The 23,597-nt window shown below is 37.7% G+C and overlaps 1 protein-coding gene across 4 annotated transcripts in view; it reads right to left on the reverse strand.

Moving 5' to 3' along the window:
* Positions 1-23,597, reverse strand: part of TBCD (tubulin folding cofactor D) — a 127,564-nt gene that overhangs the window by 26,830 nt on the left and 77,137 nt on the right. For all 4 annotated transcript variants that reach the window (XM_086762207.1, XM_086762206.1, XM_086762205.1 and 1 more), the window contains exons 22-30: positions 23,147-23,207; positions 21,582-21,604; positions 14,910-14,941; positions 12,770-12,832; positions 12,260-12,336; positions 9,859-9,940; positions 6,058-6,176; positions 5,536-5,627; positions 4,515-4,655 (exon numbers count right to left, since the gene is read on the reverse strand). In XM_086762207.1, the coding sequence (XP_086618333.1) occupies positions 4,515-4,655; positions 5,536-5,627; positions 6,058-6,176; positions 9,859-9,940; positions 12,260-12,336; positions 12,770-12,832; positions 14,910-14,941; positions 21,582-21,604; positions 23,147-23,207 (690 nt within the window). The remainder of the gene's footprint in view (positions 1-4,514; positions 4,656-5,535; positions 5,628-6,057; positions 6,177-9,858; positions 9,941-12,259; positions 12,337-12,769; positions 12,833-14,909; positions 14,942-21,581; positions 21,605-23,146; positions 23,208-23,597) is intronic.

Genomic DNA, 23,597 nt, shown 5'->3' on the forward strand with positions numbered 1-23,597 from the left:
TCACATTCTTGTAAATGTTAACATTTAATAGTTCCAGCATTAAAAAAAAATGTTACTCAGAATGGCTTAAATCTCTATGCTAAATAAGAATTAGTTTTATGAAAAAGATTAGCCAAAGTAACACTAAGTTGTGCTTGAAGTGCATCTTATCTACATGGTGAAGATTTCCTGCCTTCAAAATGTCTAAATATAGTATCAGTATAAAAACCAGATAGAGCGTCATTTCAATCAAATACCGAAATCAATACACTTGTTTTAAACCACACGCCTTGTCAACATGTGAGTTGTTAAAAGTAGTTTCTTTCTTAAGCCATGGGCAGTACCGTGGCAGTTTTGTAGTTGGTTGCACAATCCTGCAGAAGACCAGGACCAACATATTCATCACATTAGTCACTCATGGTAATGTCATTCTTTCTCAGTAATAATTAAAAAAATATATAGCAAAATATTTGAAAAGGTACTTGCCTACTGTGAAAAGACACACTCTTGCTTCTAATTTCCAAAACAAGCTGAAAATAATTGCCTATGCAATCTAAAACTGGGTAGGACATTCATTATAATGGTGAAAAAGGTAAATTACATCATTTCTTCCTAAGTAGCTTAATACAAGTTTGGCAATTTTTCACCAAAGGGTGTTTTCCTGCTTTTTTTCATATAGTATCTGATCTATTAGATATTCATATCTAACACCTGTAGACAGATTGGACAAGTCCCAGCAAACAATCTGTCAAAAGAAACGTAAAGTTTGCATATGGAAAGTAAAGCTGGTTAAACTTTCCCACGATTCCATTACAGAAAGACAAAAATTACACACCAAAAAAAGGTCTCTCCAGAGAAGCGGCAATTCTCCCCTTATCTTTCCATCGTAGTCAGTGGTTTAAAAGAAACAGAATGAAAAAACATTCCTATTTGGGAGGCCACAAAAATATTTAGCAGCCAGCAGTTTGCTCTGAGAAAGGATTCCCCTTCCCCCTTACATTTACATGTATCGAGTTGATTTTGGCCGCCGTTGCCAAAGAAGCTTTAAAAAAATCTGGTGCTGAAAGCACATTTGAATTTTGTGGGTGTTGGGATTTAATTTCCTCAGGATTTCTTTGAAAATTTCCACTTGGCAGAGTTTTGGTTTGTTTTTAAATTCAGATGTAGACAGAAGGATAAACAATAGGTACAGGGAACTTCAGTGAGAGCTGTCAGAGGTGGAAGTTAACCGGAATACCTCATTATACTTGGCCACGTTCTTATCTACTTCAGTATCTCGCCTAATTTTGAAAGCAAAAAGCTTTGTATCTCTTCCCTTTCTCTGACTCCCCACCCTTCATGGTTGCTCATAGATTTTCTTTCAGCTACACCTGTGTGTTTCCTGTGTTACTGCACTCTCTGAGCCACAGCCCCATTCACCTCCCCATTGCTTCTCTGACAGCTGAGGAAGCAGGAGATGGAAAGACAAGCTCCTTCTTCCCTCGTGCAAGCTGCAATGACCTGATCTTGATCCTCACTAGGATGGCATCCCCGTTTCCTCAGTCTGAGATGTCCAACATGCCTACCTTTCTCTGATATCTTGTACTGTGTCATTATTGCTCTGTTGCATGACAATTTTAACAACCAGTACAGAGGAGCTGGGTATCATTACACAAAGCAAGAAAAACACAAACACACAAATATTAACTCAGGCTAGTAAGAGCAGTCTGGATTATTTGCCCAACACATTTGTAAATACTGTAGTGAATTACCCTAAAGGAACAACGCCAGTCAAATTAAAAAGTGCCCAATATTAATATCACACAAAATATCTTTCTTCTACTTTATGCTGTAGAACTTACACTTCAGTTCAAAACCAGAGTAGTTATTTATAACTATTGCAACTCACGCTGGAACTGAGGAGATCTCAGTGACTGACAGTGGCTTGGTAGAGCACAAACATTAAAGTCTGACAGCACTACAAACTACCCAGGGCTTGCTGGCAATTAAAAACTCCAGCATGATACATATTGCACAAAACCAGCAGAATCACAACTTTTCTTCTGACATAAGATAATAGTCGGTTATAGGGTGTGTTATAATTGCTCCCATTACTCATGGTAATTAGAAATACACTTTACAGCACCTGCCCCTCTGTTCCAGCTCTCTAATAAGCAATCCTAAAGAGGAGAATGTCACTGTAATTAACTTTTTTTTGGTTTTTTTTAAGCAAACCTGGGGCTACCAAATAGAATAACGCCACTAAAGTTAGGCGTGAGTAGGACAGAATTCTAAAACAGACATAACCAGAAATTTGAGCCTAAGTAAGAAGTTCCCAAACTCAATGCATACTTGGCATCATGTATTACTGCACCAGATCTGAACAGAGACCAGCGTGCTAAGCATGGCTGCTAAGCTGAACACAGCCAATGCTCCAGGACGGGACAGTTTTGCTTGCAGCAGGGAGGAGGGAGCAAGCAAGTGACAGAGACTGTTCCAGCCACAGAAAGAAGTACGACGAGTGAGGAGGAGTGCACACCCTGCCTGGCGAGGTACAGCTAATGTCTCGGCCACTGGAGCCTTCCCAAATCAGCAATTGTCACCACAGGTCCCAGCCATCACCTGTGAGCTCTGCCAGCTTTGCAAAAGCCACAATGTACCGAGTTTGGAGCCTTTCAGTTCAGTTCTCTACCCCTCCTCAGCTGCTGAGTCTGAGCTGCCAGTTACAATATAGTAGGTGCCACTCAATTCAATTAAAAGGAAATTATGTGTCATGTTCATATATTACTGTTGAAAACACCCTTCAAAGAACAGAATAGTGACTGAAAAAATGTCTGAACCAGTTATTTCATACAAACACTCTGCAAGGATATGATTGAAACTAAACACCGAAGCCCTTCATGTGACTCAGCACTGTAAGACGACAGCTTCTTCATTAAACTGGGAAAATAAGGAAATTCTTCTCAAGGAATACCAGTACCTTACAGGCACTCTCCCTTTCCTGCTTGGAATGTAATAAAAGTATGGCCAGATACTAGATCCGAACAATCCACAGGTGGTCAATTCACAATCCTGGACATGCACCTCTGTACCCTGAGATGCTCCATTTAGTTGCCAGACAGAGCAAATACGTATCGCCACATCATTTCCATACCATCCAAACTGCATTACCCACCCTGTTAAACAGAGCTGATGCTGTCTGTATAGAATCTACGTATCTAAAAGCAACATATATCTGCATATTTTCAAATTAAAATTATGGATTGAGACAATAAAATTATATAGTCTCTATCAAAACCAGCATTTTACTCTAAATCAGTTTCCAACAACTAACAGACAACTAATATTAATTTAGCACACTCATTTACTTGTTTTATGGCTTCTCTCTAGCAGGATTAAGTGTTACTGCCCTGAGCCTCCTACATAGCAACAAAATTGTCATATATTTTAGATCTGCAGATACTGGATTTATTCCTGAATTCTGATAATTTAATACTTTTTATTAACAAGGACTATTACAGGCCAGGCATACTTGCGCTTATAAATACACACAGAAAAATTCTCTGACAAGAGAGCCTGCGTGTTTCCCTAGATCCATATTTCACATGGTTTTCTCACCTTCTAACTACCCTGTGGAATTCTACAGGATGAAGGGAATAACATGAAATCTTCACTGCTGCTCTACCACATTCAAAGACTGCAGGAACTTCCAATCATGCTGTTACATCCTCAATTACAGCTTCTTTAGAAATGAAACACACACTCAAAGAAGGACATGAGCCTTTAGAGTGCAGTTTAGAAACTGCCTTTTCAGGTAACTGTTACTGAAGGAATACAGAACATTCAGATGAATGCAATATTATCTACTGAATCTTTTTTATATATTAAGGGAACTGTGAAGACTGAAGAACATCACAAAAATATGACTGCTATAGACTTAATTTATACCGATACTACAGAATTCATATTAGCAGATATATTCCTACATACTTATGATTTATTTATTCTTGAAGTCTCACAACTGAAATCATTGAAACCCTAAACTTACAATAGAGTCAGTAATACCACAGCATGATTTATAAAGTTTTTATCCATCTCAGTTACTAGCCTTGAAAGTTTGTCACTAACATGTTATGCAACTGCTCCCTCTTCTGGCAAAAGATCCTCTCAAAATGAACGTACAACAGGAGAGTCCACTAAGTAGGAGTAAATGTGTTATTTCAAAGAAACAGAAGTAATGTTTCAAATTGCTGCACTTTTTACAGCTAAATACATTCCTGATATTCACTAAAAGAAAAAGAGTGTCATCTGCAAAAGCAGAACAAGGCTGAACTTCAGTTTAAAACCTTCCACCTTCCTAACTTCCGGGGCAAGGGACAAATTGTCAGCCTTTCCTTTCACTTTCTACTCTTCTTCCCCGATGTATTTCTGCCTATACTCAAATCTCCAGCAGCTTGGAGCTATCTATTTCTAATAGGTTTTGAAAAGACATCAGTTCTGAATCAGATATCAAACGTGACAGCTAGGTTTAAGCCTCTGTTTGTAAGGCATCTTACCATCCTCCAACATCTCCTCGGCTGTCTGTGGTGTAGTCAGTCATACCACTAAGCAGTGTAGCATAAATCTGAGTCACGTTATCTCTGCAGACATATTCTTCCTGGGATCCTTCTGCCTTTACATCCATTGTCTGGCAAACCCTTTAAAAAGCAAAAAAGGAGGACAAAAATCACAACACTGGCAAGAAAAAAAAAAAAAAACAACCAAAAAACAAAAAAACAACAACAACAACAACAAAAAAACCACCATAGCTTTTTTTGGTTGCTTAATAAAATTCCCCAGACATACAATATTCTAAACACCTGTAATATCTGCTACAAACAGTATGGAGAATATTTCTGAGTCTACTGTGTTATATTTGACATGAGGATTTCTGATCAGTGTTCAGGTTTAAAGGAACAGTGGCAAGGCTAAAACCGCAACAGATAGGCAGATTTGTTTTATGTCTCTAATAGTACAAAAAGGAACATGCTTGAAGTGCCTGCCAGTTTCCAAACTTTCCTTAAAATGACATAAGCAAGAGCAAAGGACTAATACAATGTGCACTGAGTTTGATACAACAAACTTCTTTCTTTGAAGACATGGGGTTTTTGCACTGTAACAGTTGAAGGGTGTATATATATACTATGGTAACTATTAACAGTGACTACTCTACGGCATGTCAAGATAGAAAATATTCCTTTAGAGAAAAAGTACAGATCTTTAAACCAATTCAATCCTCTTATTAAGAAAGTGGAAAAAACATATATTCTTCCTCCTCACTAATGCTCACAAAATTGCAGCCCATGAGAAAGGCAAACTTTGAAATACACTCCAGCTATTCAGATGTTTGATAATCCTCTGAATCAAGGATATATTGAATAATGGAGCTGCATTCAGTCCCACACGAATAATGTGTATGTCATAGTGTAACTGATATCAAGAATCATGCTACAAGCTCACAACAGAAAGCAGAATGAACAGGAGAAAGCTTCTAGAGAAAGAATTTAAATTAGACAAAAATGAAGATTATAAACATACTTTGCAATTGCTATTAGGGCATCTCTTCTGGATTCTGCAAAGCTCAGTTCTCCAGGGGAAATTAAGGTAACTTTTTTCAAACCTTCCAAAACCTGAAAAAATAAAAATAATATATATTTAAATCCAATACATTATTTATGTTAAATATTACATTCAGATATTGTATTAAAATGAGCTCAGTCACATAATAGAGAACCAAGCAGACAAGAGTGTTTGGTTTCCCTCCAGGACTCGACAGCATGCCTCATTTTCCCTTTGGACAAGCGTTCCATAGCAAAGGGATAATTCAACCTCTGGCTTATCCATTAACACCACTAACGCAGGACTAAACTCTAATTGTCAGAATTTATGGCAAGCTAAACTCATGATGATTTTCTGGAGTTACTGTACTGAATCCAAACTCCTTTTACAAAGACCTTTAATTATGAACATCATTATGTATTTGATTATTTGATTACTATCATAGGTTTCATTCAAAATATCGTGTGCCCTCTTCTCAACACAATGATCGTATTTTCTCACCTGTTGGAGCCTGCCCTTTAGCAGAAACCTTGGAAGGGCTCCAAGAGCTCGTGCAAAGCCACAACGAATCATTTCCTCTGCATTCTGTAGTTCTGAAACGTACTGTGTCACCAGCTCATCTAGAAAAAAAATACAGTTGCAGAGTGAAAAGCAACTACCACATCATTATCATTATGTATTTGGCTAACAAAAAAAACAAAAAAAAACAGGAAAATATTCCCCAAACAGAGCTGCTAGAAAATGTCACAATTCATTAAACTAAAGTGCAGAATACCTTTGATTTCCTACAGAAAAAAATATTAAAATTAAAATTTTAAGATGTTCACCCTTACATGAATGAATTCTTATTTTCTAAATACAAAATCAGATTTTTAGACAGATGACTCCTAGACATTCAAGGAGAGAAAAGCCAAAGTTCTCAATTTTAAAATTTGTAATTTTTTAAAAATCAAAGAAAAGAAGTATAAGCACAGATTTCTGTGCAAACACAGGGGAACGAGTTCTCTCATATTTACAAGTCATCATTTTGCACAATTAGACAAGTAATCTGTGTAAGGAAAGAGATGTCTCTGGATTTGTGAAGGTCAGTTATTCAATAGTTTTCCCCAGAAAAGTCTTAATTGGACTCAGGGTTTAAACACACACAGATCATACCTGAGCAATGAGATAATTTGTATTGCTTTTTATATAGAGACAAAAATGAAGTTGGGCTTTTTGCAGGAGAAAGCTGAGAAGGAAGCATCCACTTTGCAGCAGGGATGCTGTGCTCAGATTCTGTGCGTACGTGACACAACAGGGACAATGGCTCCACAAACAACAGCGCAGACACAAGGAACAAGAGTCAACTGAACTGGCCATGAAAAAAGGAGCCTCAACAATGAAATAAAGTGATAAGAAGAAAATGAGGATGAATGAAAAGAAAAAAGTCAGGAATCTATCTAAGCATTTTTCCTGTAGTCTTCATCCCAGACTGAACAGACAACACTTCCTTTACCACGTTTCAGCCACTACATTAAACACTTCTGTCAAATGCACAGAAAAACAAAGTACTCCAGAAAAGCTTCTGAGAACAGCTGAGATAGCTGCAGTAAACACAGCTCTGTTTCAAAAAGGAGAAAGGTGGTCTAATTAATCGCTTTACTGAACATGTGCTTTTTAACCCTCAAAGAAAGAGAATCAGAGATCCTAGGAAGATTACATGATTGTGCCACTGCTTACTGTCATCTAAGATTTAAACGATTGAGCAATATTTGCTAGAGGAGGAAAGAATAGTTACCATAAGAAACTACACATTAATCAGAACTCATGACTGACTACTTTTTTTTTTTTTAAATCCCTGTGCAATTGGCAGGCCTCAACTAGTTCCTCACACCAGGGATGGAGTTCCCTGTCCAGAGGTTAGCAATACCTTCACATAAGCACATCTGTTATTTAAAAATTGCCAAACCACTGGAGTGTAAGACAGTCTCGAGGCCACAGGAAGACACAAAGCCTGTAAGATAATCTTAGACAGCAAGAATATGACAGTCTTCCCTTCGATTGATGTAAAGTGGAGATGGACCTTTTAGCCAAATGACATAAAACTAAGACATGAAAACTAGCAAACCAGCAGCTCTGTACTTATAACTACTTAGTAATTATGGCAGGAAGGGTAATGCAAATGTTAATATTCTTCTAAGAGTCTTCAACTTCATAAAACAACATGGCCTATGAGGTGTCTACAATACTAATTCAACACAATCCATCCTGAAAGAATATTAAAATGGGAAGTCCTCAAAACCAAACCAGAACACATTAAGACAGAAAAAATAAAACAAAGAAAATGCGATAACAAACAAAGGCAGAAGAAGTGATTAATAAAACTGCAGCCTTATAGGGACAGATTCAGAATGCCCAGTCACTGAAGTATCTTTGATTTGTGTTTTCATTTTAATCTGTCAAGCCATAGGCAAACACTGGTTAAATTTTACCAAAACCTTTTTATTTTCAAATCTCCTTAATCATGTTCAGATCTGCTTTAACACACCTATCAAAGGCACCTACATTGTCATGGCATGTCTTCTTCACTGTACGTTCCACATATACATGCACACATCAGACATTACTGGGAGGATTTTCAGTAGTGGGTTTCAATCCCACAACATACAGATTTTAATGGCCATAAAATATATAGTTTTTACTGGCACAGAAAGGAAAATATACTTTAAAAAAAAAAAACACAACAAACTTCCCCATATAATGGCACTTTTGTTACCACGTATGGAAGAGGCTTTAGAGGAGTACAAGGCCAAATAAAAGCATAATCAACACAGAGCTGACTAGAGATTTTTTTAGAACAGGAAAATGTACAACTCACAATTCTATTTTCTAAATCATTCCAGAAAGTCTGATGAAAAACTTTGCCCGTATCTACAAATCTGACTCTCATGTCCCTAGACCATCATGGCCACATCACCACGATTCCAACCACAAGCCAGATGAAAAGTTAACCTAGAATCCAGGAAAAAAAAAACAATTAAGCTTCATAAGCATCTAAAAGAGTACAGCATGAGAACGGCTGCAGCTATCTCTTGCATGTTCTTCTAGTAGATCCTTTCTCCCTCTGGATTTTGACATCTGGCTGAGGTTTCTGGTCCATTTTACAGAAGCTTGAAACTTCATCCTTACATAAAACGTGACCTATTAACCTTTCAACTCATTTTTAGCTTGCCTTCTTTGATTCAGCATTGTCTCCTCCTGCTGAAAGTGTTCTGTTTTTACAAAACATTACCCTTTCTTGAGGCTGGTTTTTTTTTTTCACTTTGCTGCAGTACCGTATCACATCTTCCCAAGCTTCCTACAAAAAAAGCAGGCATGCAGCACCAACCTGCATGAAGGAAGCAGCTATTTTTGCTTCTTTTTTTTTAACAAAGTATAGAGATTTAGCAATATAGAAAAGATTTAAAAATAGACTGCGTTTATATATCAGCCATAACTTCTTTGGGTCACGGATTGCATGTCACTGTATATCTGATAGGTATCAGGTTCATTCTGGGAACGACCATAACAGAAATAAATAATAAGATATTCTGCTGCCTGACAATCACTTAGCAATGGCAAAATATAGGAAAATAAATCATTATTGTGTTAAGTATATGTAGTGCCACTGTCAAATTCAGAAAAACAAGAACATAAATGTTATTCTTAAAATATCTGTCTATACAATCCAGCAGTCTGTCTCTGATGGACACAATACAATTTGATACTTGAAACAAAGAAAGGTCCAAGAAAATCAGTGTAAAAAAATACATTGATTCATACGTCCCTAATAAAAGTTTAAGCCTACTGCTGTACTACTGATCTAAATACAAACAGATGAGGTTTTTTATGCACATTTACAAGAACTCTAAGTGTCCTTGCTATCCTTCTCTTCTAATCCCTAATGATTCTTCTTCTTTAAGTCAGCCACAATCTCTGGCATACAGTTTATCAAAATATGATGTAAAAGTGTCTGACTTGATTAAAATTTAGGATTTGCCACAAACACATATTCATTCCTTCTCTGTTTGACAGTATGGAAGAGAAAAGCAACGTTTTTCCTAATATTCATTATTGTGGTACCTTGTATTCAGCTCCAGTCTAAAACAAGCAAAACCCCTGGGACATTTCCTAGACTTCCAGTTGGTTTTATTACGCTTTCCTGAAGCATTTTAAGGTCCTTTAACATTAGTGATGCTCCTCCCCGTTCTATCCAATACCTCCACAGTGCAAGTTAGGTCCAGCCCAGTATTTTCTGCCTCTAGTGTAAACATGAGTCATTACCCTGTAGAGCTGGATCAGCTTCTCCCTTCTCATTGATGTAATATTCATTACACAGTGCGGCCAGTGCGGAGACTGCAGACTCCTGTAACAAAGGCAAAACTGTGAACTCGATATTTTTACTAAGGTCATACTTCATGATAACTGTGCTTAGAATTAAAAGGTTAAAGAAAAAAGAGAGTGGATTTAAAAAAAAAAAAAAAAAATCATTCTATTCAGTTACTGACATTTACTTTCTTTTTATTTTTTCCCAATACTGACTTAAAAACAGTTGAACAGGAAACCTATGTCAGAAAATAACAGATTCTACTCTTATTCCTTCAAAAGTACCAGTAAGCTAAATTAGTATTTAAGACATTAATAGCAATATATCGACTGCACTTTCAGTTCTGTTGAAAGACGTCCAGGATGACACTCTATTACAAAATACAGAAGTCATTATTTCATCTTCACTATATTGATGCCAGATTGATAAGAAACAAACCGTATTTCCCCAGAGAGCTATAGAAATGCTACAGAAAAAACCCACGGACTGAAGGTTATAAAAAAAACCCCAAAATATCCAGTATTACAGTCCTTGTCTCTCCATCTTAATTGGCTTAGAAAAGGATCAGAGGTTGTGTGTTACGCCTTGAACCTCCGAGTTTTTTGGTCACCAATACAGAACACAAGACTAATATAGCTGCTATTTCAAAAAGCATGCAAGACATTTTCTCATTAAATCCATGGTTGAATTACACTTTTCAGCTAATAATACAATGTTGACCAAAATTATAATAAATTTTACAATGTACAAAAACTATGCACTATTCACTCCATGTTAATAGCAAAGATAATTACTAATACTCATGTTCTCCAGGTACAAGAAATCTTCAATGATAACACAGGAATCCTGTACAGCCTGTTAATTCTGCCCTCAAAGACATCTCAGACTTGTGCTCTATGCAAAATCAAGGACTTGAAAGAAAACCAATATTCATCTTAATAATAGTTGTTCTAGTAGCAAAATATACAGAATTATCTAATTGCTGTAGATCAGAGAATCACAGAATGGTTTGGGTGGGAAGGGACCTTTAAAGCCCATCCAGTCCAACCCCCCTGCAAGGAGCAGAGACATCTCCAACCAGACCAGGTCACTCAGATCCTTCACTTTCTAAAGAGAACGGTTTTCACCTTAAACGCATGAAGTTCCATTGAAGAGTATGCTCTAAGTCAGAAAAAAAAAGAATACTTTTCAATGTCTTAAGCATTGCCCTTAAAATTCTCTCTCTCTAAAATATAAACAGAAATCAAGTGAGAATTGACATTCACTAAACATACGTTACTCAACATTAATTAATGTTAAGCAGACAAGTCTAAATTCTCTAAAGTCTATAATTAATTCTTGTCAGCTTGGTTTAGAAGTTCCACTTATAAGACATACAAACTCTTTGAATAAATTGCTAATGCCTAAAGAATATTTCAAGAATTCAAATTTAATCTTTTGATTTTCTTCACTGATTTGGACATACTCTAGTCTACCTTGTCTTCCAAGGAAGACTTCAAAAGATGAGCTACCAGATAACTTGCAATGGCTTTTCATCTTATTTTTGAAAACTAACAAAATGAACACAATATGTTATAGTCAAATTGTCTCGGTGATGGCTATAAGCTCTAACAGGGCAGGAAAAAACTGCCTGTATAATTTGGTAGAGCCTTTAAGAGTGCAAGACCAAACTGTCATGCTATTTCTTAGGAAAATTAAGGGAAATAACTGGAGCTGTTGAGATAATGTACATAAAATAGCATGAAACACATCCATCAATGGATTTAATATTCAGAATTAGAGTAACTTGAGAAGACAAAAGGATTTGCAACAGTATTTAATGGAAAATATAACCATGTTGTCCTCAGTAACTGTGGTTGATCACACTGACGTTCTCACTGTTAACAAACATGCCCTCAGGACATCAGGCCTGAGGATATGATCCAGAGATTCCTTTGAACGCTTATAAAAGTTCTCAGAAAGTACCAGAATCAATGTTATCTTACACATAATAACACCAAAATAGAAGCAAAATATCATACCAACGTAGCCATGTAGCCAACAGCGAGTAACTTCAAGCAACTGTCAGCGACAACTCTCCGTCAGCCCACTGTGAGGGCCAGCAGCTGTCAAGTACTTTGTCCCAATGCAGACACAAGAACAACCCTTCCGATAGCTGTTCAAGCATTAATCAAAATGGTCCCTTTGAATTTTGAGGAATTTAATTTTTTTAAGAAGAAAGAACCCTTCTTACCAATTTAAGAAATAAACATTCAAGAACCAAATCAACTCCATGGAAAATAATCCACCAGTGGAAAGCAAAAATATTTCAAATTCTGTATTTCATGTGACCACATGAAGAAGGAGGAACTACCGTACCTTTATATGCTGTCGTGCAGCACTTGAAACAAGAGTGAGACTTCTTAGGCAGTCGTTTATTAACCACTGCCAGCCACCTGAAGGAGTGAGAAACATTATCAGTATTAATTTTTCTTACTTTCTGAACTCCAACATTCTCTGTTTTATTTTTTATAAAACCCAGCAATTACACATACTGACATATTTCCTTGGCCTTCCAAAATAAACAAGGCTGTGAATCTGGATTAGTGTAGCTATTCTGCTTTGTTTTACAACATGCACAGCACAAACATGGCGTCTGGTAATGCTGAAAACCTCACAGAAAAAAAAATAATTAATAAACAGCCACAAAACAAGTCTTCAAATAATATCACCATCTGTTGCAGTATTTGCATGCCTGTCTTCTTGACATTTTTTATTTGCTAGGCCACTCGAACTTGCTATTGCTTCTTTGAAAAACATCATTCGCCAATACTTCAGCTTAATGAATAACTACTAAGATAACGGAAGGTTATTTAAAATAGGACATACCGATTATTGGATCTCCTCTAAACGGCATTTTTGATAGTGACAGCTTTTCAATTAAAGTGCAGACTGTAAGAAAATTAATTTGATAACTGGATAAATAAAAAAAAGAGAGAAATTGCAGCAATTGTCAAGATACAACCACACCAATTTACATCAGCATTAATTTTAAATGGAAGAAAATTTGCAATTAGAAGTCCACAATATGTGATACTGAAAGGAAATTACACTTGTGACTCTTCATACAAAAAAGGTTCCATATTTGAGATAGTCTCGTTATTCCAGCAGATCCACCATCTGGTGGTGTGTTCCTGCCCCTCTGCCATGTAAGGCACACGTGTACATACTGGCCACCCCTCTGTTTCTATACAGTCCGTACATGGCTGTGTAGTATCGCTGATAGCCAAGCAACCTGGACAAGGATCATACTACAGCTACTAAAAAACTATTCAATATACATGAAAGGTTTTCCTACTCCTCATTAGCATTTATTGTACTTTCAGGGAGTGGCATTTGCTCACTGCACAGAACTATGTGCTATAAAACTGGATGCGGCTTTATTTCCTTTGATACTCAGAATACAAAAAAAAAAATCATTTTAATAATTAAGTCCTCATTATTTTAAATCTACAAACTTAAAAGAGTTCTAAGCTTACAAAACCACTTTCAGGGTAGGGGTTTTCTCAGCGTTTCAGGGCTCTTTTGGGGAACAGAGATTAACACAGTAAACTCTGCAAACTTTGACTACAAATGAAAACTCCACGCACAGGGAGTACATTATCTTTCACCTCCTGGTGATGCGCTGAAACAAAACAGATCAGTATACATCCATACTCACTATCTGACTGCTTTAGAGTTGGTGGAGAGGAAGGAGAGGAGAGAACAGGCTACTATATAATGCCACCTTTTTGTTTTCCTCTCCTCCCACAACTTAATCCTTGAATCTTACTCCGGGCTCTGTACACAGTTCATCATCTTCTTCATTAATAACCAACTCCCTGGGCTCCAGATCTGCTCTTGAATTCAGTCCTCACTATGGCAATGTTACACAATCAGGCTCCCCATGCTCAAACTCCATTCAATATTGTGTGCCAGCTTCTTTGGTCTAATATTTATTCACAGACAAGGTTAAGTACAATGTGACTAAACCCAAGTCTCTTCGGGTTCCTCCTTAGTTCTCCACACTTCTTTTATCCTCTATTGTGGTTGAGACCATCATCTTCATTAGACATGCAGGCAATTTGTGGAATATTTTCAATTCTTCTCTTATTCCACCTACGCAGTTGTATCATGCCAAAATACTGTCATTTGTATTTCTCCAATACTATGAAATAATCAGCTGCTTAAAACCTAAACCATATTTTTTAAAATCCTACCTATTCTTTCAGCCTGCATTATCGTGCCACAAGACTATCAACTCATTCAAAGACTGCAGAAATCCTCTTGCCTCCTATTTGATCACCTTCCATTCTGGCACTGAAACTCCTTTACCCACTAAGTTTGGATGGCTTCACATCTTCAAAGCCGGAATCTGCTATGTAGCACCTCCTTCGTTCAACCTACGAGCAGGAAACTCAAGTTGGCATCATTTCCTTATCCACCCAGGCTACCTGGGTGGATACTTTTTCCTGCATTGCCCTTCCTTTTTACTGTGCTTCTGTATATAACAATCTTCAAAATCCATGTGAAACATCCATCATCTTTTCCTGCCTTTCCAGGAACTGTTGTTTATATGGCCTTTGTTCTTCACATATGCGCACATACGTATTACGATAAAATCATGAGTTACATGATAACATCTGTCTTAATGGACAGATCCCATCTCTTCTGGAGAGGAATCTGAGTAAATCGATGATGGAAGACAGCTCAGTCCTGAGGAAAGTTCACAGTGTGCAACAAGAGAAGGAGAGAACATATGACATAAAACCAAGAACCATCTCCAGCTTTTGCACAAACAGGGTTATTCACAATTGTGCTGGCTGCCAATGTTCTGGCGTACTTGTCTGGCCTCCTAACTTTGTATTTTTTTAATTACTGCGCATACTTCTTTTTACGCATTCAACAAAATACATGCAAAACAAACTGGAAAAAAGTAAACAGAAGAATTCATTACTGCACACTTTCACACCACAGCTGTGACACTTACCAGCTGGTCTCATCAGTTCTCCACCTAAACCCCTGCAAAGCAGAAACAGAGCCTTCAGAGAACCATCCACCATAAGCAATCCGCGTGCATTGTCTAGTGAGGGAAAAAACCTCAAAACCATTTCAGAATGAAAGCAGATCACAAAATCCCGGCAGTTTGTGTTTGATCTAAACACTCTAAAATACTTCTTTTTAAATCAACTGTTGTCTTGACTTCAGCATGATTTATACAAAACCTTCCTGAGTATTTAACTTTCTTCTTGCAAACACATGCTCCCAGTCTTTCTAACTTTTAATGGGAATAATAGCAGACTGCCAAGTTCACTCTGCTTCTCTTTTCACTGGCTTCAGAAGCACTCCACACCTGTGGGACTTGCTACGGGACTTTGCAGTCATACAGCCTCTATGAGCTTCTGACTTCCACACTGAAAAGCAATTACATGCAATTTTTTAACAAAATCTTCATGTCTGGAATATCAAATTGAAACTTCACTTACCAGTTCCCACTTTCACAAAAGTTAACCGGTTTACTTTCCTGGTGAAGTTTCTCACCCTTCTCTCTTCACCCTTTCCTTCCCTGCCAGAGCCCCCTCCCACGTGATTTTGCATTCATCACCACAGGCCAGGGGGTAAAAACTTCCAACATATCAGAAAAGGCAGAGAAACAAATGACTCAAGATGCTCCAGACCCTCCTGAAGTGTGTGCTATGTAAGGATGATCTCATCAGCGGAGACCTCAGGCTTCTCCAGCCCTGAGCATTATCCAGCCCTGAGCATTAGCCCAGCCACCGACAGCACCAGGAGGAGAAAGCCTGAACTGGGCAGAAAGTGGGGAGAGGGAGAAGCCTCCTGGGAACGGCAGGGCCTCTTTCCATTCTCTAGCCTCTCCTGTCTCTGGGCAGAGAGACGTCTCACCCACCGAGCAGTATCTGCAGGTGACATGGATATCCCCAAGGTGCATGAGCACTGCTAGGGGTGCTCTGCTCAGTGTCACCCTCTGTGGCTTAAATTTACCATTTTATGAACCTTTGACCCCTGCCCTTCCTTTGCGTATTTCCTCCCTTGACTCCTTATTCTTGTCTCCCTTCACTTCTGCTGGAATATTTCCTCCCTGAGGTGTGCCAAACCCTTAATCACCTGTTTGTATGGCCGTGCTCTGACAGAAACGCCCAGCAAGGGGGAGGAACAACAAAGGCTTTTTGTTTATTTGCTTGGTGTTGGTTTTTTTTTTTTAAACCTTTTCTTCCCTCCTCTCCTCCTCCCTCCCCACAACAAAATTAGTAGCTGTGCTCAGAAGGCAGTCTTAGCAACCCTAACAACTCTTAGAACTTTGTTCTCCAATTTATCCTTTTATATGAGCTTCAAAAGCCTAAACATTTAAAACAAGTTTTTCCATTCCATACAAGTAGGTACCTCCTGTAACATGCACTGGGTTTTTGGCTGCTCAACATTGTCCTTGGTTTTTCAGGTAATACAGAGATGCCAACTCCACAATATTCTCATTTGCCATAGATCAGCACTTCCTTTAACTGGCAAACTTTTGCTTTCAACAATCAATACACTAAGCTCTACGTAATAATCCACAGTCAGCTTATCATCGTAGGAAGCAAGCACAGATTCCACATGCCCATGCTGATAAGGTCTTCGTATAATCTACCCCACCTTCCTGCCACAGTCTGCTTTCCAGCTTCTAAAAAGTTTAAACTAGAAAACAAAGAAGTGATGCAAGGTGTCAAGACAGTGGCAAAAATAGAAGAACAATGTGGCAAGGCTTGCTTCCTCTTCAGCGTTCCTTCTCCCTGCATTTTGTCCTCATCCATTCCTTGCCTTTTGTCTGCTGCCTTACTGCAAATGAGTATAAAATAATGAACTTGTAAATTTGTTTGGTGTGCAACAGAGTCTGCTGATGCAAGGATTCAGATACAGACTTCTGCTCAAACTACAAAGCAAGAACTGAGTCATAAAGGCTGCTCTTCTCCACTTCTCCACACTGCCAATGAGGAAGTCGGGCCACTTAAAGCTACTCTTATGTTAATAATTTGACAGCTATCCCTTCCTTTGGCATTACATCAACTCAATTTAATTTCAGAGTTTAGAGTTTCACTGAGGACTGCTGTCCCAAGAATGAAGAATGGTGACAGTGATTTGCATAATAAGGTTTCCGTGTAACGCAGAAATACAATCAAATCTATCTTTGAAGGCACTGCGATACCGCGTGTTCTTCTCTGCAAAACTTTTCAGGTTATTTCTTGCCTAGACATCACAGTATGTCCATCAATATAGCTAAAATTTTTTCACCTTTCCACAGCTCATACATATTTAAATTTTAAGAACTGAGAATTCTATCATAATCCTAGATCTTCCTCAGTCAGTGTTTAGTTTGTCAACCATGATGCACATCTTTCTATTAACTTTATCTCGCTCTACAGTATTTCACTAAATTAAAAAGATATGGATCTACCTAATTCAGAGATTCTGAATTTTGCTGTACAGTCAGTATTCTCTCTTTTTTCTTCCAAAGACACATACACAAGTTGCATCACATTATTAGATGTACCTGTTTCAAGGCTTAATTATTAATTCAGTTTGTAAATCAACTGACGCAGTGCCCAGGTTCCATGAGCTCCTAAGCATTCCTTCCTATGTACAGTGCCACAGCAGAGCTTCTCTCCTAGAAACATCTTAGGATGAGTCACAATTTATTTGTGGAAAATATCAACAAATGTCTAATCCCTTATAGAACCAATGAATTAAGATTACTGCCCTAAGAATGCTGGTATCTATTTCAAAGTTACCTAGGCCTGAACCATAACCAGTGACAGTGGTTATGGACTGTTTTCAGTGCATACAGAAGTTCAAGGTACTTGTGTGGATTTTTTTTTTTTTTAATTATTTAAAACCTGCTTTAAAAGTACAAAATGGCTTAATCCCCAGGTACACAGAGGAGGGAAGAGATACCTTTGAGCACAGATGAAGAAGCCTGTGTATTCAATAAAGCTCTGACAGTCATCCCTTGACTGTGCAGAGAATAAACTACACACCAGCTTTTAGGTTACTGTAAATTCATATGCTGACTGTACACATTTTGTATTGTACTCTAACACCAGAAGACTACAGGTGACATCCTGGCTCTATGGAAGTAAAAGTTTTCCCAGTGACTTCAGTTAGTAGCTAAAGAGTTTCACCTTATAGTTCTTCAGAACACAGTACAGCACGATCTCCTAGAACCATCATGCTACTGGATGCAAAACCTGATTTAAACTTGGAAGAATTTTTAAGATTAGTTTTGTTGCAAGGCTGGAATTATTTGCTGATTAAGTTAATATGCCTCAAAAACTCTTTTAAATAGATGACTGCCAAGAAACACATTTGCCCTGAAACCATCAAGATTAGTCCCAGCCTTAAAGGCCTTTGAAACAAGTTTCTGTCTTGCCTAGCACCTGTCAACACCTACGGGCTACCGTTCTCTTCTGGAGAAGCTGAAACTCTGAAGACGACGGTCCGACTTAACGCTGGTTGCTATGCTAAAGCCCTGAAATTGCTCGTCTCGCACAGCTGACCGTGTGATGCACACAGCCGGTCTCTTCATGTGTTACAGGAATGAGATCAGAGCAAAACTCCACATACAGCACATTGCACAGCCTGAGTCACCCCGCGTGGGAGTCGCTACCAAACACGGGGCGCTCCGTCCCATCCAGCTCTGATGGGAACCCTGAAGGCCCAATAAATAGAGCATTCGTTGAAACACACAACTGCAGTGCAAGTACCTGGAAGAAGCCCAGAGTAGCTATCTGCAGCACTTCCCTATCCGTCCCTAAATTATCTCGTTACCTAACTCTGCCTATTAAGACCTACACTATCAGACTCAGAACTGGCTACAAGAAAGGAGGTAAAAAAAAAAAAAGAATTCTGAACACCTATTCAGCTGATTATTCAGTCAAGAACCTTATATCAGATGATGCATTTTTAAAGAATCTTAACAGAGATACTATCATAAATATTTTTTTTGTTGAGAACTTTTCATATTGAGAACTAGTATGAGGTCTTAGGTGCAGTACAGAAATATATCTGCTACCAAAAAAAACTTACTAACCACGCTGGTTCAGTGGAAGCATGATATAAATCAGGCTAACAATGAACACTGTGTTTAAACTGGCAGACTGACATCCTATCCCAAGTAAGACAGCTTGAGACAACAGATGCCACAAGTTTTCGTCTTAGGTTTTCATATATAAAAGTAATGTTTAAAGCAAATAAAACATTGCTCTATTTTTATAACTCTATAGCCCGTATAGCTCTAAACGGGCACAATGGATAGACAGTCTATTTAGGTGGCATGGTTTGCATGTGACATGCTCTAACTAGTGCTCATTTAATACAGAAAATCAGGCTCCCTGTGCAATACTCAACTGGAAGTGCACATGCAAATACTCAAACCAACCAGATCCTCAAGACAAACCAGTGCCTCAAATGTGTCAGAGCCAAGAGTAATGGAAGGAAGCACATACTGATGTGCCTGGACTTGCATTCTCCTTTTTCAGCACACTATGGTAAACCCAGAAAAGGACTTACACAGGAAGACAGAAAGATACTTGCAAGAAAAAAAAAAAAAAAAAAAAAAAAAAGAGTAGAAGGCAGGATTTTCTACAACTAGCCTCAACAAATTTGATTGCTTCAAGTATACTCAAAATTGAGAGACTGTGCAGTATAACTCAAAACCTGGACAGTGTCCTGTCTGAAGGATAATGCATGGCCATCATTCAAAATCAGGTTACAGACACTACAAGAGCTGCTACACAAACTGAGACGGTCAGTTAAATGAAGGTCTACGTTACAGTTTTATCTTTTTCGACTTGAGGTGCTTATGCATTCAATGGAATCCTAAGCGTTAGACCATCAATAAACTCACAACCCATTTTCCAGCTTAAAATTTATAAATTGCAACTTCTTAAAAAAATATAAATCATAGCACTTCTACACTTTACTTTCTTTTCCCTTTCTCACAGGCCAACACAATTTCTGAAAACAGCTTGATCAAAGCATTAAAATCCATTTGATCCACAAAGAGACAGCTGTTTTGTTACCAGAAGTGAGACCAAAGTATCTAATGAACAGTTGAGACATGTGGCCTGATGCTTTTTGTTAATGCAGTTTAAAAACTAGAAACACAAATAAAACATACAGGTTTTCCTACAAGATGTTGTTACACTGAACATTCCCAGTAGCAATTTCTCAAATGGAAATCTTTGGAATATTATGTGCAATAATTACTCATCACGAAACAAGTTTGGCTTGTTTCACTAAATGCTCACCCAGCAATACTCAAATTGCTGGTTTGTTTTTATAACCTAGTTTATTTTTCTTGTCCTATTTTAAAATATTTTATGCATACCGATATTTTAAAATACGAATTATAGTAGACATCTCTGTCTAAGTATGAGAGTAAACAGCAGTGAATCAATTTTGCTTGGAGCTGCATTAGAAGTCTTATCTGGAACAAAAACATTTCTGTAGGCATCTTATAAATACTATTAAGTGCAAGAAGTGCACATTATGACAAAAACAAATTACACCCAAGCTCCACCCTGACATTAAAGAATTTATGGGAGCCAAGACAGCCACCCACAAAGACACTAATATACAGTATCAGCATTAAAATCGTCCGCCAGCACAAGCTAGCTCTGGAGCTGAAGTTCCACATCAGTATGTACAACTCTCAAGAAGTAAATCTTAACATTTTTAAAGAAAGTTTCAGGATACAAAAACTTACATAAAATTATTTAAATTATAATTACTAATTTCACAAAAATCTACTTTTTTATTTACTGTTTTCAGATAGGTCATGTGCAAAGAAGTGAACCGAAATGCCCGAAAGCTCAAAGAATTCATCGGTTAAAGCAGAACCGCCCCGCCTCATTCGCGTATACAGTTACTAGGGAACACAAATCATTAAATATGTTTTGATTTCCTTACATTTAGGAACAAACTCTGAAGTCACATAACAGTTTTAATTCACATTTACTTAACAGTTACTTAGGCTAACTCTATTTCCTGGAAGCTTCAATAAATAGGAAATGAAAAACAACCCAGTGAAAGCTCATTTACATTCTCTTTGCCACAGGAGCTGAAAAATTGCATTGAACCTTTTCTAATACTCCTGGTCTACCCATTGCACAGGATGAAGAACATAATTCTAGAACTTAGATAGAAGCTCCTTTAAAGAAGAAATAAATACATTTTGGAGTCATTAACTTACTAGCTAAAGGTCATTGCTATTTGCCCTATAGCAGTGCTACAGCCCAGGTGAATAATGGGAACAAAATCCGCTGCACGCTGCTGAAGCTATGGGTTAGTGCATGAGTCCTGTTCCACTTTCTTTCCTCTCTAGCTGTCTCGATCACAATACTGAGACCAGTACTTACCACTTTCCCATTAATCTAACACGCCTGCAAGTCGCACTCACTTGTACAAATCGACCCCAGCCTCTGTAACAGGCAGACGTTGCCAAAGAACGCGGGTGCTTGCGTTCTTATGAACTGAGGGGGACGGGTGGTCTGTCACAGGTGTAACTAACCCGCACAAACCAAAAACCCCCCAGCATCCTACTCTTTTCATTACTTCTAATTGATACTTTCCAATATGAAAAATCTTTTCTTTGCATCCATTTTCTTACCTGTACAACTGACGACTGCAAAGCTGGGGGTTGGGGAAAGAGCAATAAACATTAATATTAGCAGAGTTTGTTTCTTATGAGTGTTTTCATTTTTTCCTCCACGCATGCAATGTCTGTATATTGGGATTTATGCAATACTTTGGGTTAATTTAAAAATAAAATTACAAGAAAAAAAAAGTCTTTTTTTAAAAAACCTCTTTATATCAATTTGAATTTTACATTCAAAGAAAAGCAATTTAACACATTCATAACGCACTGATTTTCTAAATTCCAAATCCTAGCTGCTCTACGACATACCCTGGAAGCTAGTTTGGCTTTTTAAAATACATTTGCTTTCCAGAGTTGGCCCTTTTGATTACGGCGCTTTGCAGATGATATACTGCACTGTCTGAAAACTGAAAATAACTTTGTTAGCTACCAATTAAACAGAAAAAACTACAACAAAATTTCAAATGTGACAGAAAAATACTATGTCATTACAGTAGCCATCTTAAAAAAAATCTGAGATTATCAAATTTCTCTGTAGTAAAAACCCCAAACTCCCCATTTTTAAAAAGAAAGTTTACACCAACTTTGCAGATTAATTATAAAAACAGACAAGAGCAGAAAGTGGAAAGTATCATAACAAGTTAAGGCCATTGTAACAGTACAGATATTGCTGATCAAGCTTAAAGGCATTTCAACATGAGAAAGCTAAACAAGGACAAAGACGCTTTTTCAATCTACAGCAGCAGCCTCCACCTATGCACAGAGTTAAGAAAGCACCTACGTACGTTAAAGCATAACGCGTAAACGGCGAAGGCCGACAGCTTTAGCACATCGTATTACAGATACCGCAGGAAATGAGTAGGAGCCTGAACACTGAATACTGTCTGTTCCGTAAGGTGAAGAAATAGGATCCAAAAGGAAAAAAAAACAACAACATGGGATGACTTAAAATTGAAGGGACAAGTTAGGCAAAATTATCTCCATGGAATTATTTTTAATTGCTACGAGCAGGACAAGAGTTCATTTGTCCTAAGCAGAGATAAAGATGATGCATCAGCTGAAATACAGAATGTGACTGTCGAGGTCTATGTATTGGTAAATTATGGATGCAAGGATTTAGCAACGAAATCACAATAAAGTAAAAGAAAAAAGACTAGAAAGCACAGAGAGCAGACTGACTAGGAGATTTCTCTTGAGCATGGTCACATTAAGGCAACAGTCATACATCGACCTGCAAGGCCAGTCAGTATGTACAGAATGGGAGAAGAAAGAGAAGGGGGAAGGAAACAAAGCGAACCCTATGCAGTAATTCAGAAGCGTAACTGACAGCATTGGAGAGAGTGGCTTAGCTAGGAAGCTGGCAGAAGAAAAAGGGACCAAATACAACATTACACTGCAGTAAGACACACGATCAAAGACTTCGAGCTACGAGACAGTCTGGTGCGTGCGTGCAAACTCCTGTTTGTGAGATTGTTTACTTCTGGCAAGGGGAAGAGGAAAGTGGAGAATAGCTGTCTTAACTGTACATGTTTAAACACAATGCAACATGCTAGGTTAAAAGATACATTGCTACAAACCTCTTGATGGATTTGCTTAAGTCCCTCCAATGTTTTTTCATTGAAATAGTATGTTATAGATCTGTAAAGGCATACAAAATTTTAAACACTTGTTTCCTAATCATGCTATCAATAATTTTTCTTCTTCACTGTACTTTCAAATAGAAAAGCACTCATTTGATTTCCAAATTATGCTCAGAAATATGCAATATTTAATTTTAAATAGTTCAGTAAACATAACACAAGTTCTTTCCTGCAGCAAACTCATTCTTAAAGGACTATTAAAAAAAAACCAAAACCAAAAGTGTCACTTACTAATAACAGTATAATCAGTAATACACCAATAACCCTTGTCAGCTGAGTTCTGGTTTTGGATTCCAACACTTCTGTGATTTTTCCATTAATTTCAAGTATTTCCTACTACTAAAAATGCTCTGCATCTTTTTCTCTAATTTTTCAACTTCCTTGAAAA

Source organism: Chlamydotis macqueenii, chromosome 18 (assembly GCF_036417535.1).
Source record: "Chlamydotis macqueenii isolate bChlMac1 chromosome 18, bChlMac1.mat, whole genome shotgun sequence".
Classification (NCBI taxonomy): Eukaryota; Metazoa; Chordata; class Aves; order Otidiformes; family Otididae; genus Chlamydotis; species Chlamydotis macqueenii.